The sequence below is a fragment of the Oncorhynchus gorbuscha genome, linkage group LG15 (genome assembly GCF_021184085.1).
Source record: "Oncorhynchus gorbuscha isolate QuinsamMale2020 ecotype Even-year linkage group LG15, OgorEven_v1.0, whole genome shotgun sequence".
Lineage (NCBI taxonomy): Eukaryota > Metazoa > Chordata > Actinopteri > Salmoniformes > Salmonidae > Oncorhynchus > Oncorhynchus gorbuscha.
In genome coordinates, this window is record NC_060187.1 from 29,581,429 (window position 1) to 29,602,027 (window position 20,599).

Sequence of the window (20,599 nt, forward strand, 5' to 3'; positions counted from 1 at the left end):
CAGAAAGCTGAGAGACCCGACTCAACTAACTCTCTCCTGACTAGTGCCCACAAAAACACATCTCCCATGTGAGCAAGATCATTTTCAGCATGAAACCAATTAGCAGGGTGATAATACTTCCTGGAAATACCTCTGAAAGATAGGGAAAGAGCATTTTATTATGACTGGAGATTTGAAGACCGCAGAGCGGGTTTAAACAAACAGATGGCTGACAATGAATTTACTGCAACTGTCACTCACTAGAATAATGAGCTAGGGCTATGTCTATGTCCTGGGGAAATAGTGAGGTGAAACTGAGAAGACAGATGGAGCATTTGATTACGGAGGAAAGAATAATATCTGGTCGGTCTTTGGGTAAAGTGTAATGGTGAGGAAAGTCAGACTAATCTCGAGGTCAAACTGCCACTACCCGTCTCTAAATCGGCCACTCTCAGGCCTGCTGTGGGCCAGCTGGAGTCTGCCTTATATAAACCCTTCAGCTGGGAGTACTGTAGGGCCACAACTACTGTGCCAGGTCAATAGGTAGGGCTGTGAACATTAAAGCGTTAAAATGTTTCAACAAAGTTGGGATACTTAACATTAAGAAAAAACCCTAAACGAAAAACGTTGTTTCATACCCCCACCCTTAAAATCACAGTGCATTTATTGCAAAACATTTTCTGTGTTATAGTCGATAGGCTATAAAATGGACATTTGTGTAATTCAAATAAAACCAGAGAGGAAGAGGTGAACTTCAGGCAACTTCAGTTAATTTGCAAGGCAAGAAATTGTGAGATGCAGATCACCCCAACCTCTCTCTCCCCAGTGGGCAGGCCTGCCTGCTCCGTCTCTTCGCTAATGATGCAAGTGTGTGTTCAGTCTTTGGTCTGTTGCATGCAGAATATTCTATCCTATTCATGGCACTGATGTCACCGGGATACAGAGGTATCTTCGGGACAGTCTTGCGAGTACCAGGTAGCCTACTAATTTTTGCCTCATAATATGAAATTACAGTAGGCTATCTATCAGTAGCCTTTATTGATTACCCTTTTCAGACATAATGGAATGTGGCCCCCTGAAAGTGCCTCACCTACACCATGTTTATTTGTCCGTCAGGGTAGTTGTTGGAAGGCTACACTATGGATTTTTAAACACCGACAAAACCTTCTTTGTAATATTTCAGTTTTGGAGAATCTCTTACACAATGCGTTAGTTATTTATAGTAATCCTAGGTGTAAAATGGTAAATAATGGATATTTCTCAGGAAGTATTAAAATTGTCAAGGAGTAGTAAAACAAAATTGTCCACTATCAACATGTTCAAAAGTTTGGTGTCACTTAGAAATGTCCTTATTTTTTAAAGTAAAGCAAAAAAAAAAATAGTCCATTAAAATAACATCAAATTGATCAGAACTACAGTGTAGACACAATTAACTTTGTAAATGACTATCGTAGCTGGAAACGGCTGATTGTTAATGGAATATCTACATAGGCTTACAGAGGCCCATTATCAGCAACGTTCACTCCTGTGATCCAATGGCATGTTGTGTTAGCTAATCCAAATTTATCATTTTAAAAAGGCTAATTGATCATTAAATCCTTTTGCACAGCTGAAAACTGTTGTTCTGATTAAAAGGCAATAAAGCCTTCTTTAGACGAGTTGAGTATCTGGAGCATCAGCATTTGTGGGTTTAATTACAGGCTCAAAATGGCCAGAAACAAAGACTTTCTTCTGAAACTCGTCAGTCTATTCTTGTTCTGAGAACTGAAGGATATTCCATGCGAGGAATTGCCAAGAAACTGAAAATCTCGTACAATGCTGTGTACTACTCCCTTCACAGAACAGCGCAAACTGGCTCTAACCAGAATAGAAAGAGTGGGAGGCCCCGGTGCACAACTGAGCAAGAGGACAAGTACATTAGAATGTCTAGTTTGAGAAAGAGATGCCTCAAGTCCTCAACTGGCAGCTACATTAAATAGTTCCCGCAAAACACCAGTCTCAACATCAACAGTGAAGAGGCGACTCCAGCATGCTGTCCTTCTAGGCAGAGTACCAAAGAAAAAGCCATCTCTCAGACTGGCCAAGAAAAAGAAAATATGGGCAAGAGAACAGACACTGGACAGAGGCAATATTAACTAGGGAAATTGTGTCAACTCTCCTGCGTCCATTGCACACAGAGTCAGGGTATTTGCAACAGTTTGAGCCGCCTGGCTTGTAGCAAACTAATTTCCCAGCATTTTACATAATTATGACATAAGGTTGTGCAATGTAACAGCAATATTTAGACTTCGGGTTGCTACCCGTTCAATAAAATACGTAACGGTTCCGTATTTCACTGAAAGAATAAACGTTTTGTTTTCTAAATTAGTTTCCGCATTTGACCATATTAAATGACCAAAGGCTCATATTTCTGTGTTTATTATATTATAATTAAGTCTATGATTTGATATTTGACAGAGCGGTGGAAGACAGCATCAGGCTAGTAAGCGTTCATTCAAACTTACCTGCGTTTGCCAGCAGCTCAAAGCAATGATTGAAGCACAGCGCTGTTGATGACTTCAAGCCTATCAACTCCTGAGATTAGGCTGGCAATACTAAAGTGCCTATTAGAACATCCAATAGTCAAAGGTATATGAAATACAAATGGTAGAGAGAGAAATAGTCCTGTGTCATAATTCCAATCTAAAACTTCTTAACTGGGAATATTGAATAAAATCGGAATATTGAACAACCAGCTTTCATATGTTCTCAGCCAGGAACTTAAACATTAGCTTTTTACATGGCACAGATTGCTGGGCATCTTTCTTTTGGTATTTTTCCAGAGTCAGTAGAAAATCCTCTTTAGTGTTCTAAGTTTTCATAACTGTGACCTTAATTGCCTACTGTCTGTAAGCTGTTAGTTTCTTAATGACCGTTCCACCATTCCATGTTAATTGTTTATTGAACAAGCACGGGAAACAGTGTTTAAACCCTATACAATGAAGATGTGAAATTATTTGGATTTTTACAAATTATCTTTGAAAGACAGGGTCCTGAAAAAGAGAAGTTACTTTTTTTGCTGATATATATACACACACATGCATATATACACACACACACTCCCGAGTGGCGCAGTGGTCTGAGGCACTGCATCTCCGTGCAAGAAGCGTCACTACAGTCCCTGGCCCAAATCTGGCTCTAACACATCCGGCCATGAATGGGAGTCCCATAAGGCGGCGCACAATTGGCCCAGTGTAGTCTGGGTTTGGCTGGGGTAGGCAGTCATTAAAAATAAGAATTTGTCCATAACCTTTGTGATAGAGGGCAGCATTTTCACTTTTGGATGAATAACGTGGTCCAGAGTGAACTGCCTCCTACTCTGTCCCAGATGTGAATATATGCATATTATTATTAGTATTGGATATAAAAAACTCAGAAGTTTCTAAAATGTTTGAATGATGTCTGTGAGTATAACAGAACTCATATGGCAGGCAAAAACCTGAGGAGAAATCCAACCAGGAAGTGGGACATTGAGGTTTGTAGTTGTTCAAAGTTTTGCCTACCGAATACACATTGAGATATGGATAAAGTTGCACTTCCTGTGGCTTCCACTAGATGTCAACAGTCTTTAGAAACTTGAATGAGGATTCTACTATAAAGGAGGGGTCTGGTAGAGTGCCTTGGTCTCACGACGCGCGCTACCGACAGATTTACCTCGCGTTCCAGTGCTTTTCTACAGACAAAGGAATTCTCCAGTTGGAACATCGATGTTTTATGTTAAAAACATCCTAAAGACTGATTCCATACATCGTTTGACATGTTTCTAAAGGACTGTAACGGAACTTTTCGAGTTTGTCTGGACGAAGTGCCTGCGCCTCATGAAGATGGATTACTGGGCTGAACACGCTAACAAGTGGCTATTTGGACATAAATTATGGACTTTATGGAACAAATCAGTCATTTATTGTAAAACTGGGATGCCTTCTGATGAAGATCAAAGGTAAGTGAATGTTTATAGTTTTATTTCTAACTTTGTTGACTCCAAAATGGCGGATATTCCTCTGGCTGTTTTGTCCATCTTTAATTCTGTGAATAAAAAATGTATCTTTTATCAATGTTTATTATGAACATTTCTGCAAAATCTCCGGATGTTTTGGAATCAAAACATTACTGCACATAACGAGCCAATGTAAACAGATTCTATAATGAAAGCGCCATGTTCCATAGCCTGCCTTCGCTCCATTTAAAGGGATATCAACCAGATCCTTTTCCTATCGCTTCCTCAAGGTGTCAGTCTTTAGACATAGTTTCAGACTTTTATTTTGAAAAATTAGCATGAAGGATCACAAAGCGTAAGTGAATAGGTGCGGGCTCTCAGAGTCAGTTTTTGCGCAACTGAGAAAGCTGCCATTGTTCCTCTCGCTGTTATTGAAAAACCTACACACTCAGTTGATATATTATCGAATATATACACTGCTCAAAAAAATAAAGGGAACACTTAAACAACACAATGTAACCAAGTCAAACCCCCTGGTTCTGCAGGTGGGGACCACAGACCTCTTCTCAGTTCCTATGCTTCCTGGCTGATGTTTTGGTCACTTTTGAATGCTGGCGGTGCTTTCACTCTGGTGGTAGCATGAGATGGAGTCTACAACCCACACAAGTGGCTCAGGTAGTGCAGCTCATCCAGGATGGCACATCAATGCGAGATGTGGCAAGGTGGTTTGCTGTGTCTGTCAGCGTAGTGTCCAGAGCATGGAGGCGCTACCAGGAGACAGGCCAGTACATCAGGAGACATGGAGGAGGCCGTAGGAGGGCAACAACCTAGCAGCAGGACCGCTACCTCCGCGTTTGTGCAAGGAGGAGGAGGAGCACTGCCAGAGCCCTGCAAAATGACCTCCAGCAGGCCACAAATGTGCATGTGTCTGCTCAAACGGTCAGAAACAGACTCCATGAGGGTGGTATGAGGGCCCGACGTCCACAGGTGGGGGTTGTGCTTACAGCTCAACACCGTGCAGGACATTTGGCATTTGCCAGAGAACACCAAGATAGGCAAATTCGCCACTGGCGCCCTGTGCTCTTCACAGATGAAAGCAGGTTCACACTGAGCACATGTGACAGACGTGACCGTCTGGAGACGCCGTGGAGAACGTTCTGCTACCTGCAACATCCTCCAGCATGACCGGTTTGGCGGTGGGGTCAGTCATGGTGTGGGGTGGCATTTCTTTGTGGGGCCGCACAGCCCTCCATGTGCTCGCCAGAGGTAGCCTGACTGCCATTAGGTACCAAGATGAGATCCTCAGACCCCTTGTGAGACCATATGCTGGAGCGGTTGGCCCTGGGTTCCTCCCAATGCAAGACAATGCTAGACCTCATGTGGCCGGAGTGTGTCAGCAGTTCCTGCAAGAGGAAGGCATTGATGCTATGGACTGGCCCGCCCGTTCCCCAGACCTGAATCCAATTGAGCACATCTGGGACATCATGTCTCGCTCCATCCACCAACACCACGTTGTACCACAGACTGTCCAGGAGTTGGCGGATGCTTTAGTCCAGGTCTGGGATGAGATCCCTCAGGAGACCATCCGCCACCTCATCAGGAGCATGCCCAGGCGTTGTAGGGAGGTCATACAGGCACGTGGAGGCCACACACACTACTGAGCCTCATTTTGACTTGTTTTAAGGACATTACATCAAAGTTGGATCAGCCTGAAGTGTGGTTTCCCACTTTGATTTTGTTGTCAGCACATTCAACTATGTAAAGAAAAAAGTATTTAATAAGAATATTTCATTCATTCAGATCTAGGATGTGTTATTTTAGTGTTCCCTTTTATTTTTTTGAGCAGTGTATTTTAAAAAGACATGGAAATTATGGATATTATTTGGAATATACGTCTGCGTTGTCGTGACCGCTCTTTCCTGTGGATTTCTGAACATAACGTGACAAACAAACATCAGTATTTTGAGTATAAAAATAATCTTTATGGAGCAAAAGGAACATTTGTGTAACTGGGAGTCTCGTGACTGAAAACATCCGAAGATCAAAGGTAAACGATTAATTTGATTGCTTTTCTGATTTCGTGACCAGGCTTCCTGATGCTAATCTACATGATGTTATGCTATCGATAAACTTACACAAACGCTTGGATTGCTTTCGCTGTAAAGCATAATTTCAAAATCTGAGACGACAGGTGGATTAACAAAAGGCTAAACTGTGTTTTACAATATTGCACTTGTGATTTCATGAATATGAATATTTTTTTGTAATATTATTTGACTGTTGCGCTATGCTATTCAGCGTTTGCTGATAAATGATCCCGCTAACGGGATGGGTAGCGCCAAGAAGAGGTTAACAAACTATAGTTTTGGCAAGTTGTTTACGACATCCACTTTGTGGATGACACAAGTCATTGTTCCAACAACTGTTTATAGATTATTTCACTTATAGGCCTCCCGGGTGGCGCAGTGGTTAAGAGCGCTGTACTGCAGAGTCTCTGAGTTCGCGCCAAGCCAAGGCTCTGTCGCAACCGGCCGCGACCGGGAGGTCCGTTGTGCGACGCATAATTGGCCTAGAGTCGTCCGGGTTAGGTAGGGATGTCCTTGCCTCATCGCGCACCGGCGGGCCGGGCGCATTGCGCGCTAACCAAGGTTGCCAGGTGCACGGTATTTCCTCCGACACATTGGTGCGGCTGGCTTTCGGGTTGGATGCGAGCTGTGTTAAGAAGCAGTGCGGCTTGGTTGGGTTGTGTATCGGAGGACGCATGACTTTCAAACTTGGTCTCTCCCGAGCCCGTACGGGAGTTGACAAGATAGTAGCAACTAAAAACAATTGGTTACCACGAAAATTGGGGAGAAAAAGGGGTATAATTCAACAAAAAAAATTATATTATTTTACTTATTATTGAGAGCCTCATTGACAGCATCCTGTCGGCTTGCATCACTGCCTGGTACGGCAATTGCACCACCCACAACCGCAGGGCTTTACACGGTGGTGGTGCGGTCAGCCCAATGCATCGTCGGGGGCACACTGCTTGCCCTCCAAGACATCTACAGCACCAGCTGTCACAGGAAGGCCAAGAAGATCATAAAGGACCTCAGCCACCCGACCAAAGCCTGTTCACCCCCCTACAATCTAGAAGAAGGAGACCGTACAGGTGCAACAAAGTTGGGACCGAGAGACTGATAAACAGCTTCCATCTCCAAGCCATTACACAGTTAAAACACCCTCCGCCCAATACCCTGCCTTGAACAGAGACTGCTTTGCCCTACGTACATAGTCATTGAACACTGGTCACTATAATTATGTTCACATACCGTTTTTCCCACATTATATGTACAATTGAAGTCAGAAGTTTACATAAACAAGTTTTAATGACTCCAACCTAAGTGTTTCAACAGCTCCACAAATTTATTGTAACAAACTGTAGTTTTGGCAAGTCAGTTAGGACATCTACTTTGTGCATGACAAGTAATATTTCCAACAATTGTTTACAGACAGATTATTTGACTTGTAATCACAATTCCAGTGGGTCAGAAGTTAACATACACTAAGTTGACTGTGCCTTTAAACAGGTTGTAAAATTCCAGAAAATTATGTCATGGCTTTAGAAGCTTCTAAAGTGCTAATTGACATCATTTGTGTCAATTGGAGGTTTACCTGTAGATGTATTTCAAGGCCTACCTTCAAACTCAGTGCTTTTCTTGACATCATGGGAAAATCCAAAGAAATCAGCCAAGACCTAAAAAAAAATAAAGAATTGTAGACCTCCACATGTCTGGTTCATCCTTGGGAGCAATTTCCAAATACCTGACGGTACCACGTTCATCTGTACAAACAATAGTACGCAAGGAAAACACCATGGGACAAAGCAGCCGTCATACCGCTCAGGAAGGAGACTCGTTGTCTCCTAGAGATTAACGTACTTTGGTGCGAAAATGCAAATCAATCCCAGAACAACAGCAAAGGACCTTGTTAAGATGCTGGAGGAAACAGGTACAAAAGTATCTATATCCACAGTAAATTGAGTCCTATATCGACAACCTGAAAGGCAGCTCAGCAAGGAAGAAGCCACTGCTCCGAAACCGCCAGAAAAAAAAGGCAGACTACGGTTTGCAACTGCACAAAGATCGTACATTCTGGAGAAATGTCCTCTGGTCCAATTAAACAAAAATAGAACTGTTTGGCCATCATTACGTTTGGAGGAAAAGGGGGAGGCTTGCAAGCCGAAGAACACCATCCCAACTGTGAAGCACTGTGGTGGCAGCAACATGTTGTGGGGGTGCTTTTCTGCAGGAGGGACTGGTGCACTTCACAAAATAGATGGCATCATGAGGAGGGGAATATGTGGATACATTGAAGCAACATCTCAAGACATCAGTCAGGAAGTTAAAGCTTGGTCGCAAATAGGTCTTCTAAATGGACAATGGCCCCAAGCATACTTCCAAATATGTGGCAAAATGGCTTAAGTCAATGTGTTGGAGTGGCCATCACAAAGCCCTGACCTTTCTGAAAATGTGTGGGCAGAACTGAAAAAGCATGTGTGAGCAAGGAGGCCTACAAACCTGACTCATTTACACCAGCTCTGTCAGGAGGAATGGGCCAAAATTCACCCAACTTATTGTGGGAAGCTTGTGGAAGGCTACCCGACATGTTTGACCCAAGTTATACAACTTAAAGGCAACGCTACCAAATACTAACTGAATGTATGTAAACTTCTGACCCACTGGAAATGTGATGAAAGAAATAAAAGCTGAAATAAATCACTCTACTATTATTCTGACATTTCATATTCTTAAAATAAAATGGTGATCCTAACTGACCTAAGACAGGGGTTTTATATATGATAAAACCATCCCAGCTCTGCAGATTTTGCTGCGATGAAAACCACAAGATTATTTGATCTGGTAGCTTGTTTTTGGTCACAGGTTCAGGAATGGCTGTAGAATTGCAACATTTACCTGGAGCCAACTGTGCAAATAGTACTGCTCTGTGATTTCAAAAGTCATAGTCAAATCGAACAATAATATAATCTTAGCAAAAACATGTATCTTTCATTTACAATCTTTAGAAATTATGAGAATAGAAAGGTTCATAACTGTTGCGAAACACCACAAGCACAGTTGAAAAATATTTGGCAAATAGAAACTGGATGATGTTCGGAGATAGATGGGAGGGGTTGAGTGAGCTGAAGTGTGGGACTAAAAATAACACGATAACTAATGTATAATATACTGTGTTCGTAAAATGTATATAGTATGTATAAGCTGGAAGTAGAAGCCTAAGAGTTGTTTTTCATTAGTTCACTCTAATTAGGGGAGGGGTGCTAGGGTTAGAGGATAATATACAATGCTAAGTTTGTGCAAAGCTGTCATCAAGGCAAAGGGTGAATCTAAAATATATTTTACTTGTTTAATACTTTTTTGGTTACTACATGATTCCATATGTGTTATTTCATAGTTAGCCTACACTATTATTCTGCAATGTAGAAAATAGTAAAATGTAAGAAATCTCCTGAATGATTAGGTGTGTCCAAACTGTACTGGTACTCTAAATGGGGGATAGGAAATTATGCAGACAATTACGTTGACGGATGCCACAATCTGCAATATTAAAGCTTATCACCCCCCCCCCAATATAAAGACAGCAGCTAATCAAATCAGCGACATTTGTTGTTACGGAAAACAAAATAATGAACATTATGCCAGAGCAGAATTGTCACATTTTGTTATTGTCTGAAAAGTTACCAATTGTAGCTATCAACATGTTACTGTAGCTGCGTTCTATGGCCGGAAAGGGTTGCGGTAGATAGAGCTTCATTAACAAGCCCTAGTGGTCATACATACGTAATAGGACCATTATTCTACATTGTACATTGCCATGGAATTTTATGACCTTTTCAAAACGTTTTAACGCAGTTTAAACATTAGGCAAAATGTTACAAGACGCCTGACTGCTACGCCATCTTGGACTTAAGTTGCAATGTACTCGCTCTGTGTGCAATAATAGTGTTTAACATGATTTTATGACGACTACCTCATCTCTGTACCCCACACATGCAGGTAATTAATGTAAGGTCCCTCAGTCGAGCACTGAATTTCAAAAAGATTCAACCACAAAGACCAGGGAGATTTTCCAATGCTTTGCAAAGGCCGGTTATTGGTAGATGGGTAAAAAAAAGCAGACATTGAATATCCCTTCGAGCATGGTATTACTTATACTTTGGATGGTGTCAATACACCCAGTAACTACAAAGATACAGGCATCCTTCCTAACTCAGTTGCTGGAGAGGACGGAAACCGCTCAGGGATTTCACCATGAGGCCAATGGTGACTTTAAAAAACAGTTAGAGTTTAATGGCTGTGACAGGGGAATGGAACAACTACATTGCAGTTACTCCACAATACTAAGCTAATCGACAGAGTAAAAAGGATGCCTGTACAAAATACAAATAATCCAAAACATGCATCCTGTTTAAAACAAGGCCCTAAATTAATACTGCAAAAAATGTGGCAAAGCAATTTACTTTTTGTCTTGAATGCAAATCCAATCCAACACATTACGGAGTACTGTGCATCATGTTTTGGGAATGCTTGTAAATCGTTACAGACTATGGAGTTTTTCAAGAAAAAAAAGAAAAGAAAAAATAGTGGTCAACAGAGATGTCCTGTTCTTTCAACCAATCGATTGGTCAAAATGTTTAAACTCATTTTTCCATATACAGTGCTTTCAGAAAGTATTCAGACCCCTTGCCTTATCCACATTTTGCTACGTTACAGCATTATTCTAAAATTGATTAAATAAACGAAAATCATCAGCAATCTACACACAATAGCCCATAATGATAAAGTGAAAACAGGCTTTTAGAATTTTCTGCCAATGTATTAAAAAGGAAAAACAGAAATATCTTATTTACATATGCATTCAGAGTCTTTGCTCGAAAATGAGGTCAGGTGCATCCTGTTTCCATTGATCATCCTTGAGATGTTTCTACAACTTGATTGGTGTCCAACTGTTGTAAATTCAATTGATTGGACACAATTTGGAAAGGCACACACCTGTCTAAAAAAAAAAAAGGTCCCACAGTTGACAGTGCATGTCAAAGCAAAAACCAAGCAATAAGGTCGAAGGAATAGCCTGTAGAGCGCCGAGACAGGATTGTGTCGAGGCACAGATCTGGGGAATGGTACCAAAACATTTCTGCTGCATTGAAGGTCCCCAAGAACACAGTGGCCTGAATGCCAAGCGTCACGTCTGAAGGAAACCTGGCACCATAACCAACTAAAATAGCCCCCAGCGTAAAGTCTAAGTGTGTGTGTGTGTGTGTGTGTGTGTGTGTGTGTGTGTGTGTGTGTGTGTGTGTGTGTGTGTGTGTGTGTGTGTGTGTGTGTGTGTGTGTGTGTGTGTGTGTGTGTGTGTCACACGAGTGAGTCTAAAGTTCCTTCAGGCAGAGCAGCATTTTCCTAATCTAATAATGCTGGGACTATTGGCAGTTGAAAGGACTGAAGAGGAAAGAGTCCAGAGAGAAAGGCCTGATGGCAGGGAAAAATGTAGAGGGCCGAGGGGAGGGAGGGGGGAGAGGGCCGAAGGAGCCAAAGGGGAGAGGGGGCCAAGGGGGGGAGAGCGAGGGAGAAGGGGAGAGCGAGGAAAAGGGCCAAGGACACAAGGGGAGAGGGACAAGGGGACAGGGAAAAGAGAAAGTGGAGGGAGAGGGACAAGGGGACAGGGGAAGGAGAAAGTAGAGGGAGGGACAAGGGGACAGGGGAAGGAGAAAGTGGAGGGAGAGGGACATGGGGACAGGGGAAGGAGAAAGTGGAGGGAGGGACAAGGGGAAAGAGAAGGGACATGGGGACAGGGGAAGGAGAAAGTGGAGGGACAAGGGGACAGGGGAAAGAGAAAGTGGAGGGAGAGCGACAAGGGGACAGGGGAAGGAAAAAGTGGAGGGAAAGGGGGAGGGACAGGTCCAAGGGGGGTAGGCCAAGGAGAGGGCCAAGAGGGAGGGAGAGGGCAAATGGGGGTAGGCAAAGGAGAGGGACAAGAGGGCAGGGACAAGGGGAGGGAGAGGGACAAGGGAGGGCAACCAGTATGTCCATCTCCTCTGTATCATGTTTCTTGTAAGATGACAATGTCTGTATTTCAATGTCTTTGATGAAGTCCAGGTTCCTACTCTTTAGGCCAAAGGCAGACGACCTCAGACCTTGGATATTCCAGGATGAGATAGTGAAGGCTTTGTGTTCCATAAAATGTCCAATGTTGTTGGTCGTGTGTTTGAGAATCTGGTACATGCCATTGGCTTGGGCTAGTGTAAGAGTGGGGGTTTGGCCTGTTTGCCTGCTCATGGCCTGAGCGTATGTGTGTGACTTCCATGATGAGGCCCTCTTGTGAGGGTGTGTGCATGGGGTTGGCAGGAGGGCCATAGATCTGATCTGAGGGGGCCTAAATGGAATGTGGGCATGGTTGACTTGGGGGGTAGGGGGTTATGTGGTCGATGTAGGCCCTCTTAGCGTGGTCCTCTATGCATAGGTCCGGCACTGCTGCCTTGTATAGGTAGACCTGGTCATAAAGGCTGTTCAAGTCCAGAGTGGAGTGGTGGGCCAGGTAAACATTTTGTTTTGAGGCACAGTCACGGGAAATACTTGTTTAACAGCTGTATAGTAGCAGGATATTTATGGTAGCAGGGTGGATATAAGCACTTGTGCATCGGGGAAAGTAGAAGAAGCTTTTTCAATCACTCCCTTTCCTGCTCTCAAGTCGTTTGTGCCTGTGTGTATTATTATGTGGCCGGGTGAACCTAGTTGGTTCTCAGGCAGAAGGTCTCGGGCGCGCTGGGAGTTTGGACACCAGAGTTTAGACACACTGTTTGGAAAAATGTTGTTTTTCTTGTATACATTTCCCATTTGAGTCCATAAGGAGTACATTACATTACATTTAAGTCATTTAGCAGACAATCTGTTTCTTGTGTAGTCGTGGCCAAAAGTTTTGAGAATGACACAAATATACATTTTCAAGGAATCTCCCCAGACCTTAATCCCATTGAGAACTTGTGGTCAAACCTCAAGAGGCGGGTGGACAAACAAAAATCCACAAATTCTGACAAAATCCAAGCAATGATTATGCAAGAATGGGCTGCCATCAGTCAGGATATGGCCCAGAAGTTAATTGACAGCATGCCAGGGCAGATTGCAGAGGTCTTGAAAAAGAAGGGTCAACACTGCACATATTGACTCTTTGCATCAACGTCACGTAATTGCCAATAAAAGCCGTTGACACTTATGAAATGCTTGTAATTATACTTCAGTGTTCCATAGTAACATCTGACAAAAATATCTAAAGACACTGAGGCAGCAAACTTTGTGGAAATTAATATTTGTGTCATTCTCAAAATTTTGGCCATGACTATGTCCTCAGTGGGTGCATGTGTGTGTGTGTGGGGGGGGGGGCTCACAGGGGGTTAGATTCTCTGGGCTTGAGGTTCTTCATTTCTTTGTCTCACTGTGATGTCGACATGGTCAGGATCCAGGGTGGACTGTTCTGCTGTGGTGTTGAGACTTTTGTCAGGAGCTGAGGTGGGCGGTTCTGCAGACTTCTCTGCGGGGGTGGCCACCTCTCTAATGGGTTGTTCTGTCACACGCCATCCCCCTCACTCTCTCCTCCAGCAGTCTGTTCCTCTGTTTTTCTCCTGCTCCTTCTCCTGTTGAAGTTGTCTCACCACAGTCCAGAGTAGAGGTTGACCGATTAATTAGGGCCGATTTCAAGTTTTCATAACAATCGGTAACCTGTATTTTTGGACACCGATCATGGCCGATTACATTGCACTCCACGAGGAGACTGCGTGGCAGGCTGACTACCTATTATGCGAGTGCAGCAAGGAGCCACGGTAAGGTGCTAGCTAGCATTAAACGTATCTTGTGAAAAACATTCAATCTTCACATAATCACTAGTTAACTACACATGGTTGATGATATTACTAGTTTATCTAGCTTGTCCTGCATAATCGATGCGGTGCCTGTTACATTATCATTGAATCACAGCCAAACGGGTGATTTAACAAGCGCATTCGCGGAAAAAGCACTGTCGTTGCACCAATGTGTACCTAACCATAAACATCAACGCCTTTCTTAAAATCAATACACAAGTATATATTTTTAAACCTGCATATATAGTTAATATTGCCTACTAACATGAATTTCTTTTAAATAGGAAATTGTGTCACTTCTCTTGCATTGTGTGCAACAGAGTCAGGGTATATGCAGCAGTTTGGGCCGCCTGGCTTGTTGCGAACTATGTGAAGACCATTTCTTCCTAACAAAGACAGCCAACGTCGCCAAACGGGGGATGATTTAACAAAAGCGCATTTGTGAAAAAAAGCACAATCGTTACACGAATGTACCTAAACATAAACATCAATGCCTTTCTTAAAATCAATACACAGAAGTATATATTTTTTTTAACTTGCATATTTAGTTGAAAAAAAATTATGTTAGCAGGCAATTTTAAACTAGGGAAATTGTGTCACTTCTCTTGCGTTCATTGCACACAGAGTCAGGGTATATGCAAAAGTTTGGGCCGCCTGGCTCATTGCGAACTGACTTGCCCGAATTTTACGTAATTATGACATAACATTGAAGGTTGTGCAATGCAACAGCAATATTTATACTTATGGATACCACCTGTTAGATAAAATACGGAACGGTTCCGCATTTCACTGAAAGGCCTAAGGCTCTTATTTCTGTGTGTTGTTATATTATAATTAAGTCTATGATTTGATAGAGCAGTGACTGAGCAGTGGTAGGCAGCAGCAGGCTCGTAAGCATTCATTCAAACAGCACTTTACTGCGTTCACCAGAAGCTCTTCGCAATGCTTCAAGCATTGCGCTGTTTATGACTTCAAGCCTATCAACTCCCGAGATTAGGCTGGCAATACTAAAGTACCTATTAGAACATCAAATGGTCAAAGGTATATGAAATACCAATGGTAGAGAGAGAAATAGTCCTATAAATACTATAACTACAACCTAAAACTTCTTACCTGGGAATATTGAAGACTCATGTTAAAAGGAATCACCAGCTTTCATATGTTCTCATGTTCCGAGCAAGGAACTTAAACGTTAGCTTTCTTACATGGCACATATTGCACTTTTACTTTCTTCTCCAACACTTTGTTATTGCATTATTTAAACCAAATTGAACAGGTTTCATTATTTGAGAATAAATTGATTTTATTGATGTATTATATTAAATTAAATAAAAAAGGTATTCATTCAGTATTGTTGTAATTGTCATTATTACAAATATAGATTTTGTTTTTAAAGGTTTATAAAAAAAATATTTAAAAAAACATTTCTAAAAAAAATCAATTAAATTTTTTTTTTTTTTTAAATATTCGGCCGATTAATTGCTATAGTCTTTTTTTGGTCCTCCAATAATCAATATCGGAGTTGAAAAATCATAAATCGGTCGACCTCTAGTCCAGAGTACAGATATGTCTCTCTCCACCTCCAGCTCTCCGGGTCTGATTAAGGGGGTGTTGTTGTGCTGGACTGTTGTCTGGGTCTGTGCTGAGTGTAGTGTAATCACCTGCGTCCACCTGCCTTACCACCAGTTGGGTAAATGTAGTACTCTGTGCTGGGAGGTTGACTTTCTGCTGTTGGGCTATATCAAGAAGAGGTCTGGGCTGACCTTGCTCGGGGTTTCCATTTTTATAATGGTCAGCACAAAGTGTCTTGATATTCCATAAGGAGCTTCATTTTGTACTCTTTTCGTGTCTTATCATTCTTTACATACACAGGGCATTGTATTTTAATTACCTCTGAACAGTGGGAGGCAGCTTCTAAGGCTTCTCCTTTTGGTTGGAGTAGACCGTGCGACTCTAGCCCAACAATGGAAAGGGCTTTGACACCTCTCACTTCACACGTCAGTGCTAATTGAAGTTGTATCAAGCTTGGCAGCCTTAATTTAGCATTCAGTCCTTATAAAGTAAAGTATGTATTTTTCTTCTTGGCTTTTGGAAATAAAATATAGCTTTAGACTAAACATTACTAACTCAGTTCCAGGTTGGATGGTGTTTTCAGGTTTCTGTTGTTTTCCAGAGCATTTGCTGTATAGTTTTGGAATAATAATATTTGGTAGTTGTAAACCTTTCAGGTGATTCCGTAATTCTGTCCAAAATCAGGTTGTAGGTTTTGATTTGGAGTGAAGGTAGTTTTGTACAGGGTAGCATCCTGTATATGTCCCTGACAAAAAAATGTAAGTTTATCTAAATCTTTAAAAAAAAAAATAACATGCTGAAAAATGCAGGAGCTCATCTGCTTATGACCTCTCCTCTCTCTAGCACCATCTTTGGTGCCCTCTCTCCTGCCCCCGCCTCTCCTCCCCCCTGCCTCTCTCCTCAGCGAATGCTACATAATGTATTTTGTGTCTGTGATGAAAGAAGACATCTTATTCACCTGAGGCAGGATATGGTTTGGTGATTAGTGAAGAGAATGTTATGTCATAGAAGCAGCACTGAAGGACAAACAGAGTAGAGACATTGGCTATGACAACGCAGGCACTGACCCATTCCTCCCTCCCCCCTCTCCTTTCTCTCAGGTCCGTTTAAGGACTGCTACCAGGTGCGCCAGGCGGGCCACAGCACCAGTGGGATGTACCTGCTGAAGGCAGAGAGTAATGAACAGCTGATCCAGGCCTGGTGTGAACACAGCTTAGACAACGGAGGCTGGACCGTGTTACAGAGAAGGAAGGATGGATCGGTCAACTTCTTCAGGAACTGGGAGAACTACAAGGTGGTGTAGCGCAGACGATCACACATTGACACACACCGAGAGAACAAAAGTATCTGCATCCATCTGTCTATTGTTAACCAGTGAGCCATTGGAGCTAACCCATGGCCTGTAAAGTCCAGCCCTCTCCCTCAAACCTCCAATCAGCTGTGACCCCAGCAGGGACAGGCAGGGGCTGATGTAGGAAGCTCCACGTCCCCCTAATCTCCCCTCCTTTGTTACATAACCAACACCATTCCGCCAACACACTAGGCTGCTAACACACTCCATCACTCTGGAGAAAGCCCTGGCCCTGCCAATGTGTGCGTCTGTGTGTGTGGTATCTGTGCAGCCCCCATAGTCTTTCTCCCCAGCCACAGCCAGTTAATTCACCTTGACTGGGAAAGCAGAGGCAGAACTTTGACACATTATCGTCTCCAACTGAGTTTCAACATGTTCCATTGATTCTGAAGGTTTGGCTTCCTTTAACGTGTGGCGAGAAATCACATTTAGTGGAGTCTCCCGACTGACTAACCATTTTTGTCCTCTGAGCGTGACTGTATCTACTGTCTGCAGATAGAGGTGTGGTTCCTGACTAGAAAAACTGCTGCCGTTTAGGCTAGTTGGTGGATGACCGGAACATTCTAAATGCTTTAGGTGTGAAACTACACAACCACACACAACTCACAAACCTTTAACCATTTACTAGAAACCCTTGTAACCTGGAAAGCATATATAATATAACCTGCTGTGTCTCTACCCCTACAGAAAGGCTTTGGGAACATAGATGGTGAATACTGGCTGGGTCTGGAGAACATCTTTAACCTGGCAAAGCAGGGGGACTACAGGCTGCTGGTAGAGCTGGAGGACTGGGTGGGGAAGAAGGTGTATGCTGAGTACAGCAGCTTCCGCCTGGAGCCTGAGAGTGAGGGCTACCGCCTGAGACTGGGCACCTACCAGGGAAACGCTGGAGACTCCCTCAGCAGCCACAATGGGAAAATGTTCACCACACTGGACAGGGACAAGGATGCTTTCTCAGGTAAAACAAGGGAAAAACAGTGTACGCTAGAATACGGGTACAATACTGTACTAGTACACCAACACACTGCTATGCTACAGTTTCCCAAGCACACTGTTGCTCAAGCTACTCTGTACTGTGGTCCATCTCTGTAACATCTCTGCTCAAGTGACAACTACCACTAGAATATTCTGTACCACTAAGCCTTTCTCTCCTCCTCTCCCATCGCTAGGTAACTGTGCCCACTTCCATAAGGGAGGTTGGTGGTACAACGCCTGTGGTCAGACCAACCTGAATGGAGTGTGGTACAGCGGAGGGGTTTACCGCAGTAAGTTCCAGGATGGAATCTTCTGGGCTGAGTACGGAGGCGGATCGTACTCCCTCAAGTCTGTCCGTATAATGATACGACCTATCGACTGAGCCTGGAACAGTCTCCACCCCACTATCTATGCCATGACCTTTGACCCATCCTAATCCCAACCCTCCCACCCCGTGACGTCTCAACTTCTCCACCAAGCTACCCATCATCTTCCCATTCTTTTCCTTTCTTACATTTTTAAGCAGAGCATAGAAGCTGTTTAACTGTCGAGACCCAAATCCCATATCAAACTGCTTCATGGAAACCCTGGTTCTTCTTCAGAATCTCTGAAGGAAAGATGACACAGCGTTCTGCTATTGTTTCAGCTGTGCTTCTATTGAGTCCTCTCTAACATGGCCAGACAGCCATATGATAGTGCTGTGAAAGACAGCAGTGGACAGACAAAGTATGAACTCTAACACAGAGCTAGCTGCCACAGCCTTCTACAACAGTCACTATGTTATACTCTGTATGGTCCTCCACAATGTCAAACTTCAATACGCTATGAAGGTGGTTACATTAGGAATTTCAGATGCTTATTTCACACATGTTGACTGGAAAATAAATGGTTAATTTTGCCGTTTTATTTTGCTCGTCTCTAGCTGAGTCTGTTGCTAGTGAATGCCTTTCTTCACAGCGTACTAAAGATTGAATAAGTTCCATATGATGTCATCAGTTAAAAACGTTCCACAGTCAAAGGGTTGAGAGGCATGCCCCCCTTACTGACAAGACTTGGTACAGTCTTCATGTACATTTAACTCACCCCCTCTCTCTCTTGCTTTGTTTGTGCTTGTTGTTTCGGGGTTCCCACAGAGAGGAAACGGATTGTAACAATGTGCTTTGTGATGTGAGAACAGCCCAGCTCGCTTTGGTATGTAAATATATTTGGTTTTATTTGCGAGAGTTAATTTAAGACGTATGATTCTGCTGAAGCCAAATGTTTCCTCCATGGTCTCTCCCTTCTGTTATTTATCAACGTATTTATAATGAGTAGTCAGTCACGCCCTGCTCAAGTTAACCCTGGTATGGCCTTTCTGTTTATTCCAGTAAAAAAAAAATACAAAAATTCGAAACACCCATCAGTACAAACAAACATCAAGTTGACAGAGGTAAATACCTGCCATCACTTTCCATGTAGTTAAATACTAAATAAAACGGTTTCTAAATACCCTCTGTCCTCACCATGCCTCACTCACCTGGTCTGTCTCTCCTTCAACCACGCCATGGCAAACAGACAATAACATCCAGGACATTGAGTGAACATGGTGTACAGTCAGTCAAACTAGTACGCCTGCTCGGTCACAGCTGACATTTACATTATACGTTTGATTACAGCGCTGTATGAATGAGCTGTAAGGAACAGAGAAGTAGCGAAAATGGAGGATGAGTCTATGGAGAAGTTCATAATGAAAGAATGCAGCCGTGGAGAGTAGAGGAGGTGAAGTGAGGGGCAGAGAGAAGGAGGACAGGAACACTTTTCTAAAGACAAGGAGAGGAGGAACAATGAGAACCACATTTCTGTAGTTCTACATCTGCATTGCTTGCTGTTTGGGGGTTTTGGATGGTCTCTGTATAGCACTCTGACATCTGCTGATGTAAAAAATGGCTTTAAATACATTTGATTGATTGTAGTTCAGAGAGCGAGCAAAAGAGAGCTGGTAGTCTGGGCTACAAAGATGTAAAAATGGAGGGAGAGAAAGAAAATAGGGAAAGATGATACTGAAGTAGAGGGGAAACGAAAGATTAACAGACAGATCAACATAGCGAGGGCATCAACATAGCGGCTAGATGGAAGACAAAAAGGACAAGGACACAGAAGAGAAAAGGGTAAGGGGGGGGTGAAAAAAGACAGGAGGAAGGAGGGGGACATTCGTTCCATGTAAAATACGAGATTTCCAGTTTTACAAAGACATACAGTTGAAGAAGCCGGAAGTTTACATACACACAGGTTGGAGTCATTAAAACTCGTTTTTCAACAACTCCACAACTTTCTTGTTAACAAACTAGTTTTGGCAAGTCGGTTAGGACATCTACTTTGTGCATGACACAAGTCATTTTTCCAACAATCTTTTACAAGCAGATTATTTCACTTATAATTCACTGTCTCACAATTCCAATGGGTCAGACATTTGCATACACTAAATTGACTGCCTTTAAACAGCCTGGAAAATTCCAGAAAATGATGCCATGGCTTTAGAAGCTTCTGATAGGCAAATTTACATAATGAGTCAATTGGATGTGTACCTGTGAATGTATTTCAAGGCCTTACCTTCAAACTCAGTGCCTCTATGCTTGACATCATGAAAATCAAGAGATATCAGCCAAGACTTCAGAAAAAAAATTGTAGACCTCCACAAGTTTGGTTCATCCTTGGGAGTAGTTTCTAAAAACTCCTGAAGGTACCACATTAATCTGTACAAACAATAGTACGCAAGTATAAACACCATGGGACCACGCAGCCGTCATAACGCTCAGGAAGGAGACATGTTCTGTCTCCTAGAGATGAACGTACT

The 20,599-nt window shown here is 42.8% G+C and overlaps 2 protein-coding genes across 6 annotated transcripts in view; one reads left to right on the forward strand and one right to left on the reverse strand.

Moving 5' to 3' along the window:
* The window catches only part of angptl1a (angiopoietin-like 1a), a 43,743-nt gene extending 25,079 nt beyond the window's left edge, over nucleotides 1-18,664 (forward strand). The window contains exons 5-7 of the mRNA XM_046300693.1: nucleotides 16,541-16,734; nucleotides 17,479-17,749; nucleotides 17,961-18,664. Coding sequence (XP_046156649.1) covers nucleotides 16,541-16,734; nucleotides 17,479-17,749; nucleotides 17,961-18,148 — 653 coding nt within the window. The 3' untranslated portion in view covers nucleotides 18,149-18,664. The remainder of the gene's footprint in view (nucleotides 1-16,540; nucleotides 16,735-17,478; nucleotides 17,750-17,960) is intronic.
* Nucleotides 1-20,599, reverse strand: part of ralgps2 (Ral GEF with PH domain and SH3 binding motif 2) — a 144,219-nt gene that overhangs the window by 52,707 nt on the left and 70,913 nt on the right. The gene's annotated exons all lie outside the window — the stretch shown is intronic.